The sequence below is a fragment of the Kogia breviceps genome, chromosome X (genome assembly GCF_026419965.1).
Source record: "Kogia breviceps isolate mKogBre1 chromosome X, mKogBre1 haplotype 1, whole genome shotgun sequence".
In the NCBI taxonomy this organism is placed as follows: Eukaryota; Metazoa; Chordata; class Mammalia; order Artiodactyla; family Physeteridae; genus Kogia; species Kogia breviceps.
The window spans coordinates 41686919-41700361 of NC_081330.1; the positions used below are offsets into that span (position 1 = coordinate 41686919).

General features: G+C 42.8%; 1 protein-coding gene and 1 long non-coding RNA gene across 7 annotated transcripts in view; one reads left to right on the plus strand and one right to left on the minus strand.

The window, feature by feature from the left end:
* Positions 1 to 205: 205 nt before the first annotated feature.
* On the minus strand, positions 206 to 2507 carry TCEAL1 (transcription elongation factor A like 1). 6 transcript variants are annotated; one of them, XM_067023841.1, is made up of 3 exons: positions 2332 to 2507; positions 1610 to 1677; positions 206 to 1237 (listed from the first exon to the last, which is right to left on the minus strand). In XM_067023841.1, exons 2-3 carry the CDS (start codon positions 1640 to 1642, stop codon positions 746 to 748), a joined length of 525 nt encoding a protein of 174 aa, XP_066879942.1. In that variant the 5' UTR covers positions 1643 to 1677; positions 2332 to 2507; the 3' UTR covers positions 206 to 745. The 6 variants fall into 6 exon arrangements, with proteins under 6 accessions (XP_066879942.1, XP_058905923.1, XP_066879943.1 ...); XM_059049940.2 differs by lacking the exon at positions 2332 to 2507 and adding an exon at positions 2108 to 2223; XM_067023842.1 differs by lacking the exon at positions 2332 to 2507 and adding an exon at positions 2079 to 2220.
* Positions 1520 to 13443, plus strand: part of LOC131747875 (uncharacterized) — a 52881-nt gene continuing 40957 nt past the window's right edge. The window contains exon 1 of the long non-coding RNA XR_010838714.1: positions 1520 to 1700. This is a non-coding gene — a long non-coding RNA (uncharacterized lncRNA). The remainder of the gene's footprint in view (positions 1701 to 13443) is intronic.

A 13443-nucleotide genomic window follows, 5' to 3' on the forward strand; every position in this document is an offset into this window, starting at 1 on the left:
AATCTATAGGGGATGGGGTCCAGCATGTGCAAGTAGGGGGAAAAATACAGCTCACATGACCTTTACCTCATTTGGTTCCGCACCAACCCTGTAAATTGTCCTATTCCTATTTAAATGGGAAAAGAATGACCCTTAAACAAATATGAGTACAGTACCTGGTTTACATTTCTGCCTAAGAGATTCAGAAAAAAACATGGGATTTAAGTTCTGTCAAGTATTTATTAAGTGCCACATTATCTTTATAAGCTGATTGACATTATTTTTAAATTGCTTTACAATTTTTCCATTATATTGGGGTTTTTTTTTTGCAACACATGTAAAATGTGTTCATCTTGAGAAAATGAGAAATTCAGATGCAGCAAAAATGAAAAACAAATCACCTGTTATCTTACCACAGATAGCCACTGTTAAGCCTTTGAAGTATATACTTTCAGTTTTTTTCTTTGCATATTAATATATAAATATACATGTTTTACAAAAATGGGATACTACATATACTTTTTGAAAATTGCTTTTTTCACTTCACAATATACTATGTACATCTTTCCATGCAAATGGAGAAGACTCATGATTGAAAGAGGGGGACTTGCAGATGGGGGGCAATTTTATGCCAGTTACAAGCGAAACACCTCAAAGCCACGCAAAGTTAAGATTAGGAAGACGGGGTAAGGTATATGAGAAAAAGCAAACAAAGGTCAGGTGATAATACTCATACCAGGCAAAACAGAATTAAAGGCCGGACACATTAAATAGGATAAGGACGGTTCCGCCTTGCCTTCCAATGCATGATCATCAATTTGTTTCGTACTCGCTTCATCTCTTCCATCTCCTCTGCTACCTTTATCATCTCCTCATTGCTTAAATTTCTGCCGTGTATGTCCCCTCTAAATTGCGGGCGGGAGCGAGCCAGCCTTTCTTTAAAGCTTCCCTCTTCTAGCTTATGTTTGCCCACTCCGCAAGGAGGCTGCTCCATGGGAGGGCGCTCCTCAAAAAGGTCCTTCCTAGACAGGCGTTCCTGAGGAGGGCGCTCTTCGGACACGAGCATCTCAGGAAGGAGCTCAGGAAGGAGTTCCTCAGGAAAGAACTCCTCCTCCGAGGATTGCTCCTCCGAAGACGGCTCCTCCGGAGACGACTTTTCGGGAGAGTGTTCCACAGGAGGCCGCTCCTCATCCGCCTTGGGCGAGCTCTGTGGCTGCTCCTCAGGCTCTTGGCAGGCCTCTTCCATGTTCAGGATGGTCTTTTTTAAGCACGGTTATTCACAGGAGACAGGAAAGGCAAAGGCGAGTCAGAATACTCGCTGTCTGGACCAAAACCCCGCCCATGGGTTCCAATACCTGGCTCTAACCGAGTCTGGGCCCGGGTATTCCAACCTACGCTGTCCGAGGGGCTCTTCGGCCCCCGGGACCCCGCCGCGTCTGGCCGTTCCCCCGCCCCCCCGCACCTTGTCACCCCCTCCTTCGGAAAGCCCACCATTTTCCCGGCAGGCCTTGCCACAGAGGCCTCTCCCGCTGGGGCCGCGGCGGGGCGGGCTGGCAGTGCCGCGGACCCGGCTCCCTCCAGCGCCCTCCCTCTCACCCCATCCTGGCCCGCTGCCCAACCCTTCCCCAACCTGGACCTCTCCCAGCGGCTGGCTCCTAGGCATCCTCTCCTCCAGGTGCCCCGCTGTGACCTACGGAGCTGCAGACAGACGCCAAGACAGGGTAGGGGGCGGGGAGAGGGGATGAGGGAAGGACTGACTCACACGTCCCTTTTACAGGCACCAGCTGCCTCCCCCCGTGTTCCCCTCCCCCTCGCCCCATCTCAAAGCTTCGTTCTCCCCTTGACCCCCGCCAACCCTGCAATGCTCGCCATTTGTTTCCAGGCGGGAAGTTTAAGCGAAGGACTACTTAGAAGCTGTTTCTAAGTGTCCGTGTTTCCTTCCCGTGGGGGGGGCCACTCACCTCCCCTCCCCACCCCCTAGACCACCATTTTCTGCGCCGAAATATGGGCGCGGGGGCGGGGCGGGGCTGGGCACAGGGGAAGGCCTGAACTCTGTGCCATTCCAGTCCCAGGGGTTACTGGGCAGCACCGACACTTACACCGATTTAAGAGGGCGGAGGGGACTTACTTCCTTCTGTTTTTCCCCTCGACCAAAGGGCAATAGGAAGATGGTGTCTGGACAGGGAAAAAGGACCAGGACGAGAAAGCTTGGGCAGACACAGGCTCTGGTCACGTGATGGCCGCGCGTCACCGCCAAGCTCAGATCCCCAGTTACTTTGACCGGCGGCGGTGCTGCCGCAACCAGCTGATATTTCCTGACCCCCTAACACACCAGACGTCGTCGTCACTCACCTCTCTGTTATTATTTGCCTTTTCCTGGTTACTAGAGGCGGTCAGCATCCAATCTTGAGGGTTATTGCCTCTTCCTCTCTGCCTCTTCCCCTGATAACACCTCTCTCCCTCATTCTCCTGTCATCAGCTACCAAGACCCATTATTTCCCCTACAGTTCAGATCCTGTACTGAAATTTGACTGTTTCTCCTTAATGAGTCACTATCATATGCTACCTCTTCCAGGTTTAATCCACATCCATAACTCCATCATGTCCGTTTAGGCTCTATCAACATGGTTTTCATCTCTTGTCACTTTCATGGGAGATAAACTCACTTTTCCATGACTTAAGGATTTTCTTTTGAGTCTCCAGACCTAAATCACAAATAGAAGCTCCAGTCTAAACTGGTAATCATTCAGTTCTAGAGCTCTAGAAAGAGTAAAGTTTGTGAAGTATCAATACATAAATCTAAAAAGACTGAGTACTTTGATTTTCATAAATCAATATACACATATGTGCATCTATTACAAATAGTTTGAAAACTTATCTGAAATGGAAGCACTTTTGGTGGAGAGCATGGCATTATTATATATATGTATGTATGTATTTATATTATATATGTATCATATATATACTATTGAGTAATTATTATTTATAATAGAAGAAATAGAATTTGCTAGGGGTCTAAATCTTTAACCAGCACCATACTGGTGTTGCTGGTTGAGGAAATTTATATCAATTCATTAAATCTGCAAATATTTGGGTCCTGGGACTGCTATACCCAAAAAGATAGATTCAGCACAGAGGACATTCATATTAAACTAGGTAATAATTCTTTGGAGCACACACAAAGTAGCAGGATTAAAATCATGCTAACACAGTTGTTATTACAAGCATGTACTTTTGGATCTAATGGTGTTTTATGATCTTCAACTTCATGCCTGCATCTCACATCAGCCTGGATGCTACTTTATCATGCAGATGGCCTTTCTTCCAGAGAGCAGACTATACCTCTCCTTATAATTTACACTTTCAGGGTAGGTGACCATCAGATCTGTGAGGATCCTGGGCTTTCTAGTAAGTTTACAAACAGAAATTCATACGTGGAATTTCCCATTTTAAGAGCTTTTTGTCACTTTTCTCCAACATCTAGTTTACTTTGTGTTGAGATAGCAGCAAGACAGATAGATATTAGTTCACCTTTATATATTTTCCATAACTGTTTTACTTTTCAATTTTTCAATGATATGTGTCTTTTAGACCAAGTTTCACTATACCTTCTTTATTCTTTTCACCAAGGGTTGGCTTCATCATTTGTATGGTTTTTTTCCAAGAGGAGCCCCATTTATTCATTCTTCATTTTTATCCTCTTTTTTCCTCACATCCTGTGATGGAGAACTCACTACCTTAAGAGATACTCCAGTGAAATTTCAGACAGTTCTAATCATTCAGTGTTTTTTTTTCCCCCTTTGAGCTGAAATCTGCCTCCCTGTAGTTTATGCACATTGGTCCTGGTTCTGCCCTCTGGAGTGTTACAAAATAAGTATAAAATAACAAAAGTGCCTTTTACCCTTGACAACCTGACACTGCCAAAGTTAATGTTCTGGTTCTTTCCCCTGCCCATCTGTGAGATACACTGGGCAATATACTTGACCTTTCTGTGCCTCTACTTCCCATCTGCAAAATTGGAGACAAAATAGTACCTACCTCATAGAATTGGTAAGAAGAATAAATGAGTCAGTATGTGTAAAGGACCTGGAGTAGTGCTAGTAACAATAATAATAGTATGACAGTACTAATAATACTACTAATTATCATTCTTTTATTATTAATGTTAATTGAGCCCATGTGCCAGGCATTGAACTAATCACTATCTCATATACTATCTCATTTAATCCTTCAACAGTTACATTCTCACCAAGGCTTTTTTTTAGGTTTAACCTCCCCAGTTCTTTCAGCTCCTTCTGACGTGATATATTTGTTCAAAGTCACTCACCATCCTACATGCTCCTGAATTTGTAAATGTCTGAAAATACTGGATATTCTTCCTGGCGTAGCATGGAGTGATCTTACCATGCCCTTCATTCTAGAATAGCCACAATACATCTACAGATGCATCCTAAGATCGTAGTAGATTTTGTGGATGCCATATAACACAGTTGAATCCACTTTAAGTTGCAGTCAACTGAGATCCCCAAATCCCTGTTAATGCACTTCTGTAAATCAGTTTACTTTTAACCCAAATGCAAAAGCTTGTATTTTTCTGGGTTAAATGCTGTCTTTTAGATTCACTCCCTCATTCTTTGTATCCAGATTCTGTCATTCAGTACATTAGCTACAAAATATTAATTTACAGCACACCATTAGTACTAAATGGGATGATAAATTCAGCAAGCTCAGGAAAGATCTAGAGGGAGATCTTCAGCAAAGAGCTCTGACTCCAAATGAAAAAATTCCTTTTCCCTTTGGGTGTGGCAGCCAGGAGTACGCTCTGACAGGCCAGCTCCCCTTCTTTCCTTTCTCAAGGTGGAATTACCTTCTGCTGCTGCTGATAGAAGACATAGTTGCCTCTGAAAGCTCCCAAGCCAGTATAAATTAACCCTTGATGAGCATTTGGTAAACATGGGGGGCAGACAAGGGAGGTATGAGGAACTAGAACCGGAAAGAAGAAATGAAGACAATATCTTCATATTGGCTTTAAGTCTGCCTGACAATAGCTGATTTGAGATTCCCTTGAGAGAAAGGGCTCTCAAGAGAGCATAAGATGAAGGGGGTTCTGCCACAGTGACAACCATTTGGTACAAAGGGAATGTGGTCTGCTACTTGGCTGCATGTGGGGGGAGGGAGGGTGGTGACGATGAAATAATCCTTCCCATGGATTTGATTTGATACTGCTGATTTAGGGTTCTTTGAGGCTTTAAGTCTAAGGAACTCCATTTTAAAAGTGAGATACCTAAAGCTCTGAGAGGTTACAAATTGTTTGCATGGAAACAGATGATAGTAAGTAGCAGACATGGGATCTAAACCCTGGCAATGTGGCATGAGAGACTGAAACTCTAACCATTTTGTAAAACTGCTGCAGGGCAGTGGGCTCCAGCCATGCTTACAAGCAGCCAGGGTGGGCAGCACAGGCCTTTTCAGGGAACAGGATCAGAAGGTCCCAGAAGGCAGGCAGGGCAGCCATGCAGGCAAAGGGGGAAGGCAGTCAGACCTGGCAGCTGCTGCCATGACAACAGTCTTCAGGGGTGTGCCTTTCTCTGGGGGATCTGAGGAAGCCCAGGGTGGGTTTCTGGTTCAGGGATTCCTGCTCCCTGGTGAGGCTGTACTTCTGTGGCAGATACAGAGTCCCCCCGCCCTCTGAGCGCCTCTCCAGCACAGACCCCATGGAGGTCTGGTTTCCCTTTGCAGGGTCCATCTGTCTGGACTTGGAGTTGCAGAGTTCTGCCCTCTCCAGCCCAGAGGTTCCCCCTGCTGCTACTGCCTCTGCATTCTTTCCTAATGACACCCATGGCAGTACTTTGGTCTCAAGACTTGCTGCCTGGGACTGCAGCAGGCTCTGTCCAGCCTGAGGCTCTCAGGCTCACCTCCCCCACCTCCGCCCTGGGGGAAATAGCCAAGTGGGAAATGCAATGACAAGAGCCCCTCTTTTCTGCTTCTGGCCTCATCCTAACTGAGCCTAGACAGACAGACAGACAGACACACACACACACACACACACACACACACACTGCATATGCCCAGAGAAACAAGCAAGGGACTCTGAAGAAAGGTGGGGTGGCAACTCAGGCTGCTGGGAAACACTCAGGGACAGGGAAGGCTGGTCCAGACCTGGGCTGAAGGGAGGCAGTACCTGGCTCTGGGCTGGGCAGGACTCAGGCTGACACTGGCTGGAGGGCTCTGGAGGCTGGGAGCCTTCTACCCCTCTCCATGCCTCTCTTTGTGTTCTCCTCCTTCTCCCTAAAAGGTAGGGTCAGGGGCTGTGGTGAACGAGGTCCCTTGCAGCTCTAGGATGCTCTGACTCCACACTGCCCACCGCGGTGAGGTGAGAAGTGGCTTCTCTTAGGAATACCATTTGGCCTGAGTGGGGGCCTCTCCAGACTGGCTGCCGCTGCCTTTCCCAGAATCCAAATGAGCTCAGAGCACAGAACTCTTCCCTTCTGGGCCCCAGCATACTCACAGCCTTACTCACTCTTGGCCTCAGGGACTCTCAAAAGGGTCCAAAACAACTCTAGTCTGAAGTCTGGGTGACAGAGGTAGGGACAGAGGCAGGGTAGGCTACATAATTTGCGGGGCCCAGTGTAAAATGACAATGCAAAGCCCTTTGTTCAAAAAGCAAGGAAAAAAGTGCTATTAAAGGTACTAACATATTAGCTTTTCTTTTTTCTGTGTTCTCTCTTTTGACTTTTTTTTAGTAGACTTCATTTTTTAGAATAGTTTTTGATTTACAAAGAAACTGAGAAGATACTATAGAGGATTCCCATATACTCCGTACCCAGGAGCATCTTATTAGTGTGGTACATTTGTTGTAGTTAATGAACCAGTATTGACACATTGCCATTAACTAAAGTCTACTTTATTCAAATTTCCTTTTTTTTAAGGTAATGCCCTTTTTCTACTCCTGGATCCTATCCAGAATACCACATATTTTTAGTTGTCCTTTCTCCTTAGGCTCCTCTTGGCTGTGACAGTTTCTCAGACTTTTACTGATTTTGATGATCTTTATAATTATGAGTACTAGGCAGGTATTTGAAGAAAGAATGCCTGTCCCCTGAGATTTGTCTGGTGTTTTTCTCTTTGTTAAACTGGGGTTATGGGTGTGGGGGAGGAAGATCACAGGATAAAGTGCCATTTCATCACATCATATCACGGCTGCATGCTATCAATGTGATTTATGACCACTGATGTTGACCTTGACATGGTGCTTTCTATTATTTAATGTTGTTCTAAGTAAAGGACAGTTGAAAATTTTAACTATTAGCATAAATGATATAGTCCATCTTTATATTGCACAAAGTCAGTTTTAAATGCAAATATAAGAGCATTTGACTCATATGCAGAATCACCAAAATTGCATAATTCATATTTTGTATATGTATTCACTTCTTACCAGAACAGTGGAATGCTGCACAAAACTGACTCAACTGTTTTTACTGTTTTTATTTTACTTCTTGGTACGTGCACACGTGCACATTCTGCACACATAGAATGGAACTGGAACTGTGGGTTGTTCTATCTTTTCTTCTTTGTCATCATTTTCAACAGTAAGTGGTTGGCAAATACAAGGAAGTAATACATGTCAATAAGGATATGATTGGGTTTCTTGGTCATTTTTGGTTCTTGGAATGTGACTATGTGTTGGAAGTGAGGGTTTTTTTTAATATTTATTTTTGGCTGCGTCAGGTCTCAGTTGTGGCACGTGGGATCTTCGTTGCAGCACACGGGCTTCTCTCTAGTTGTGGCATGTGGGCTCAGTAGTTGTGGCGTGCAGGCTCCAGAGCATGTGGACTCTGTAATTGAGGCACAAGGATTCTCCACTTGTGGCCTGTGTGCTCAGTAGTTGTGGTGCACAGGCTTAGTTGCCCTGTGGCATGTGGGATCTTAGTTCCCCAACCAGGGATGGAATTCGCGTCCCCTTCATTGGAAGGCAGATTCTCAACCACTGGACCACCAGGGAAGTCCCTGGAAGTAAGTTCTGAGTGGAACCAAAAAGGTGGCTTCTCCTTACTATCAGCAATCATAGTAAGGAGATTGCCATTTTCTTGCTTTGAGTCTTGCTAAGCACCCATTCATCAAGGGTCCACTTGAATTTGGTGCTCACGGGGCATGGGGAATGCAACATGCAAATTGGACAGCAAGAATGGCAGACACACATACTGTGTATCTTCACTCCCATCCTTTTGCTGATACTATGCTGTCCTGGTTACTACAGCTTTATAGGAAGGCTCAAAGTCAGTTATTGTCAGTCCTCTGATATTCTTTTTCAAGATTGTTTTGACTGCTACAGATTCTGTGCATTTCCTTACAGATTTTAGGATCAGCCTGTAGATTTTCACACACAAATAAAAGCCAGCTGGGATCTTAATTGGAATTATACTGAGTATTCAGATCTGAGGAGAATTGCCACTTTGACAATATTGAGTCCTCTGATACATGAACATGGTATACTTTGTCATTTTTCAGGTCTTCCATGATTACTCACACCAATATAGTGTAGTTTTCAGTGTATAAGTCTTCAGGTATTTCCTAAAATTTATCCCTATTTACTTCACTCATTTTGATGCCATTGCAAACGGCATTTAAATTTTTCATTTTCTAATTGTTTATTTCCAGTACATAAGATATATACTTGACTTTTTTGGGGTTGTTTTATTGTTTTTTAACATCTTTATTGGAGTATAATTGCTTTACAATGGTGTGTTAGTTTCTGCTTTATAACAAAGTGAATCAGCTATACGTAGATAGCTGATTACACATATCCCCATATCTCTTCCCTCTTGCATCTCCCTCCCTCCCACCCTCCCTATCCCACCCCTCTAGGTGGTCACAAAGCACTGAGCTGATCTCCCTGTGCTATGCAGCTGCTTCCCACTAGCTGTCTATTTTACACTTGGTAGTGTATATATGTCCATGCCACTCTCTCACTTCGTCCCAGCTTACCCTTCCCCCTCCCCATGTCCTCAAGTCCATTCTCTACATTTGCATCTTTATTCCTGTCCTGCCCCTAGGTTCTTCAGAACCTTTTTTTTTTTTTAGATTCCATATATATGTGTTAGCATACGGTATTTGTTTCTTTCTTTATGACTTACTTCACTCTGTATGACAGTCTCTAGGTCCATCCACCTCACTACAAATAACTCAATTTTGTTTCTTTTTATGGCTGAGTAATATTCCATTGTACATAGGTGCCACATCTTTATCCATTCATCTGTCGATGGACATTTAGGTTGCTTCCATGTCCTGGCTATTGTAAATAGAGCAGCAATGAACATTGTGGTACATGACTTTTTGAATTATGGTTTTCTCAGGGTATATGCCCAGTAGTGGGATTGCTGTGTTGTATGGTAGTTCTAGTTTTAGTTTTTTAAGGAACCTCCATACTGTTCTCCATAGTGGCTGTATCATATACTTGATTTAAAAAATAAATTTATTTATTTTATTTTTGGTTTCATTGTGTCTTCGCTGCTGCACGTGGGTCTTCTCTAGTTGCAGCGAGCAGGGGCTACTCTTCATTGCGGTGCGTGGGTCTCTCACTGCGGTGGCCTCTCCTGTTGCAGAGCATGGGCTCCAGGCACACGGGCCTCAGTAGTTGTGGCACGTGGGCTCAGCAGTTGTGGCTCGCAGGCTCTAGAGCGCAGGCCCAGCAACCGTGGTGCACAGGCTCAGCCGCTCTGCAGCACGTGGGATCCCCCCAGCCCAGGGCCCAAAGCCATGTGCCCCGCACTGGCAGGCGGACTCCCAACCACTGCACCACTAGGGAAGCCCCCATATACTTGATTTTTGTATAGTGACCTTTTATCCTGAGACCATGCTAAATTCACTTATTAGTTCTAATAACTTTGTATAAATTCTTAGGGCATTCTATGTACATGCTTGTAATATTCCTGCAAATAAAGAGAGTTTTACTTCTTTTCCCATCTGCACACTTTTTTCCCCTTGCCTTACTGCACTAATTAAGATTTCCAGTACATTGTTGGATAGAAGTGGTGAGAGCAGACATCCTTGAGTTGTTCCTTTCATAGGAGGAAAGTGTTCAATCTTCCACTATTAAGTATGACATCAGCTGCAGTTTTTTCATAGATGCCTTATTTCAGGCTGAGGAACTTCCTTTCTATTCATAATTTCCTAAGAAATTTTATCATAAGTGGGTATTGTCTTTTATCAAATGCCTTTTATGTATCTATTAAAATGGTTATAATTTTTCTCCTTTATCATGTTAGTATGATGAATTATATTGACTATTTTTTAACATCTTTATTGGAGTATAATTTGCTTTACAATGGTGTGTTAGTTTCTGCTTTATAACAAAGTAAATCAGTTATACATATACATATGTTCCCATATCTCTTCCCTCTTGCATCACCCTCCTTCCCACCCTCCCTATCCCACCCCTCTAAGTGATCACAAAGCACTGAGCTGATCTCTCTGTGCTATGCGCTGCTTCCCACTAGCTATCTACTACATTGACTTTTGAGTGCTCAACCAACTTTTCATTCCTAGGATAAACCTCACTTGGTCATGATATATTTATTATACTTCTAATATATAGATGGATTCAATGTCCCAAAATTTTTAAGAGAATTTTTGCTTTTATGTTCATGAGGTATATTGGTCTCAGATTTCTTGTAATGTTTTTGTTTAGTATCAGAGTAATTCTGGCCTCATTATATAAGAGGAGACCTGTTCCTCTACTTTCTGAAAGAATCTATTTAAAATTGGTATTATTTCATCCTTGAATGTTCAATAGAATTCACTAGTGAAGACACCTGGGCCTGGAGTTTTCCTGGAAGGTTTTTTTTGTTTGTTTGTTTGTTTGTTTGTTTTTTTGCGGTATGCGGGCCTCTCACTGTTGTGGCCTCTCCCGTTGTGGAGCACAGGCTCCGGACGCGCAGGCCTAGCGGCCATGGCTCACGGGCCCAGCTGCTCCGCGGCATGTGGGATCTTCCCGGACCAGGGCACGAACCCGTGTCTCCTGCATCGGCAGGCGGATTCTCAACCACTGCGCCACCAGGGAAGCCCTGGAAGGTTTTTAATAACAAATTAATTTTCTTTTATAGATAACAGACACTGTCATGCTAGAGCTGGCTTGTACCAGCTAATGAGAGCTGATTGTTTTCATCTCTTTTGTTTGTTTGTTTGTTTTCATCTCTTAAGAAATCTTTATTCAGTGATGTTGCTTTGATAGCTTGAAATTGGCCATGGTTTACACCATGGAAGTTAGATATGCTTATGAATTAGGGGCCTTATTTTCTTCTAGAGACATGATGGTTAAAAACCATTCTTCTGTTCAGGTTTTCAATTTATTTTTTGAGTGAGTTTGGCAATTTGTATCTTTCAGGGAATTTGACAATTTTATCTATGTTATTGAGTTTATTGATATAACGTTACTCATAATATTCCCATTACTATCCTTTAAATGTTTGGAGTATCTATAATGATGGCTTCTTTCATTCTCTTTTTAAACAGTTTTATTAAGATATTGTTCACATATAATACAATTTACCCATTGAAAGTGTACATTTCAGTGTTTCTTAGTATATTCTCAAATATGTGCAACCATCACCACAGTCAATATTAGAACATTTTCATCATCTCAGAAAAAAAGCCCATACCCTTTAGCTATCACCCATCATCCCCCGTCATTCTCCCCAACCCAAGGAAACCACTCTTACACTTCCTGTTTCTATGTATTTGCCTATTCTAAACTTTTCATATAAATAGAATCATGGAATATGTGTCTTTTGTGAATGACTTCTTTCATTCAGCAAAATGTTTTCAAGGTCCATAAATGTTGTAGCATGTATCAGTACTTTATTTTTTATAGCCAAATAATATTCCATCATCTAGATATACCATATTTTAAAATCCATTCATCAGTTAATGGACATTTGGATTGTTTTCACCTTTTAGCTATTATGAATAATGCTGCTATAAACATTCATATTCAAGTTTTTGTGTGGACATATGTTTTTGTTTCTCTTGGGTATATAACTAGGCGTGGAATTACTATGTCCTATGGTAGCTCTATGTCGAATATTTAGAGTGATCTTGACAGTTTCTACAGAGATGTTCACAAGGATTCTGATAGGGATTGCATTGAATCTGTAGATCAGTTTGGGATTATTGTCATTTTAACAATATTAAGTCTTCTGATCCATGGACATAAGATGTTTTTCCATTTTTAGATCTTTAATTTCTTTCAACAACATTCTTAATTTTTTAATGTACAATTCTTTTTTTTGTGTGTGTGTGGTACACGGGCCTCTCACTGTTGTGGCCTGTCCCTTTGAGGAGCGCAGGCTCAGGACACACAGGCTCAGCGGCCATGGCTCACGGGCCCAGCCGCTCTGCGGTATGTGGGATCTTCCCAGGCCGGGGCACGAACCCGTGTCCCCTGCATCGGCAGGCGGACTCTCAACCACTGCGCCACCAGGGAAGCCCTAATGTACAATTCTTAAACTTCTTTTGTTAAGTTGATCACCAAGTATTTTATTTTGTTGATGCTACTGTAAATGGAATTACTTTCTTAATTTCATTTTTTGGATTGTTCATTGCAAGTATATAGAAATACAATTGATTTTTGTATATTGAAATTTTATCCTGCCACCTTGCTGGACACATGTATTAGTTGTAATGGTTTTTTAGTGGATCCTTCAGGATTTTCCATATAAAATTATGTCATCTGTGAATAAACATAGTTTTACTTCTATCCTTTCCAATCTGGATGCCTTTTCTTTCCTTTTCTTGTGTAACTGCCATGGCTAGAACCTCTAGCACAATGATGAATAGAAGTGGAAAGAGCAAACATCCTTGTATTGTTCCTAATCTTAAGGGGAAAACATCCCGTCTTTCACCATTAGGTATGTTAGCTGTGCATTTTTCCTAGATGTCATTTGCCAGGTTGAGGAAGTTGACTTCTATTTCTAGTGTGTTGTGTGTTTTTATCATGAAAAGATGTTCGATTTTTAAAAATGCTTTTCTGCACCTCTTCAGATTGTCATGTGGTTTTTGTGTTTTATTCTATTGATATGGTGTTTTACCTTGATTGAATTTTGGATGTTAAACCAACCTCACACTCCTGGAATAAATCCCACTTGCTCATGGTGTATAATTCTTTTTATATGTTGCTGGATTCAGTTTTGTTTTTTTGCGGTATGCGGGCCTCTCACTGTTGTGGCCTCTCCCGTTGCAGAGCACAGGCTCCAGACACGCAGGCTCAGTGGCCATGGCTCATGGGCCCAGCCGCTCCACGGCATGTGGAATCTTCCCGGACCGGGGCATGAACCCATGTCCCCTGCATCGGCAGGCGGACTCCCAACCACTGTGCCACCAGGGAAGCCCTGGATTCAGTTTTTAGTATTTTTGTGATGTGTTTTTGCATCCATATTTATACAAGATATTAATCTGTAGTTTTCT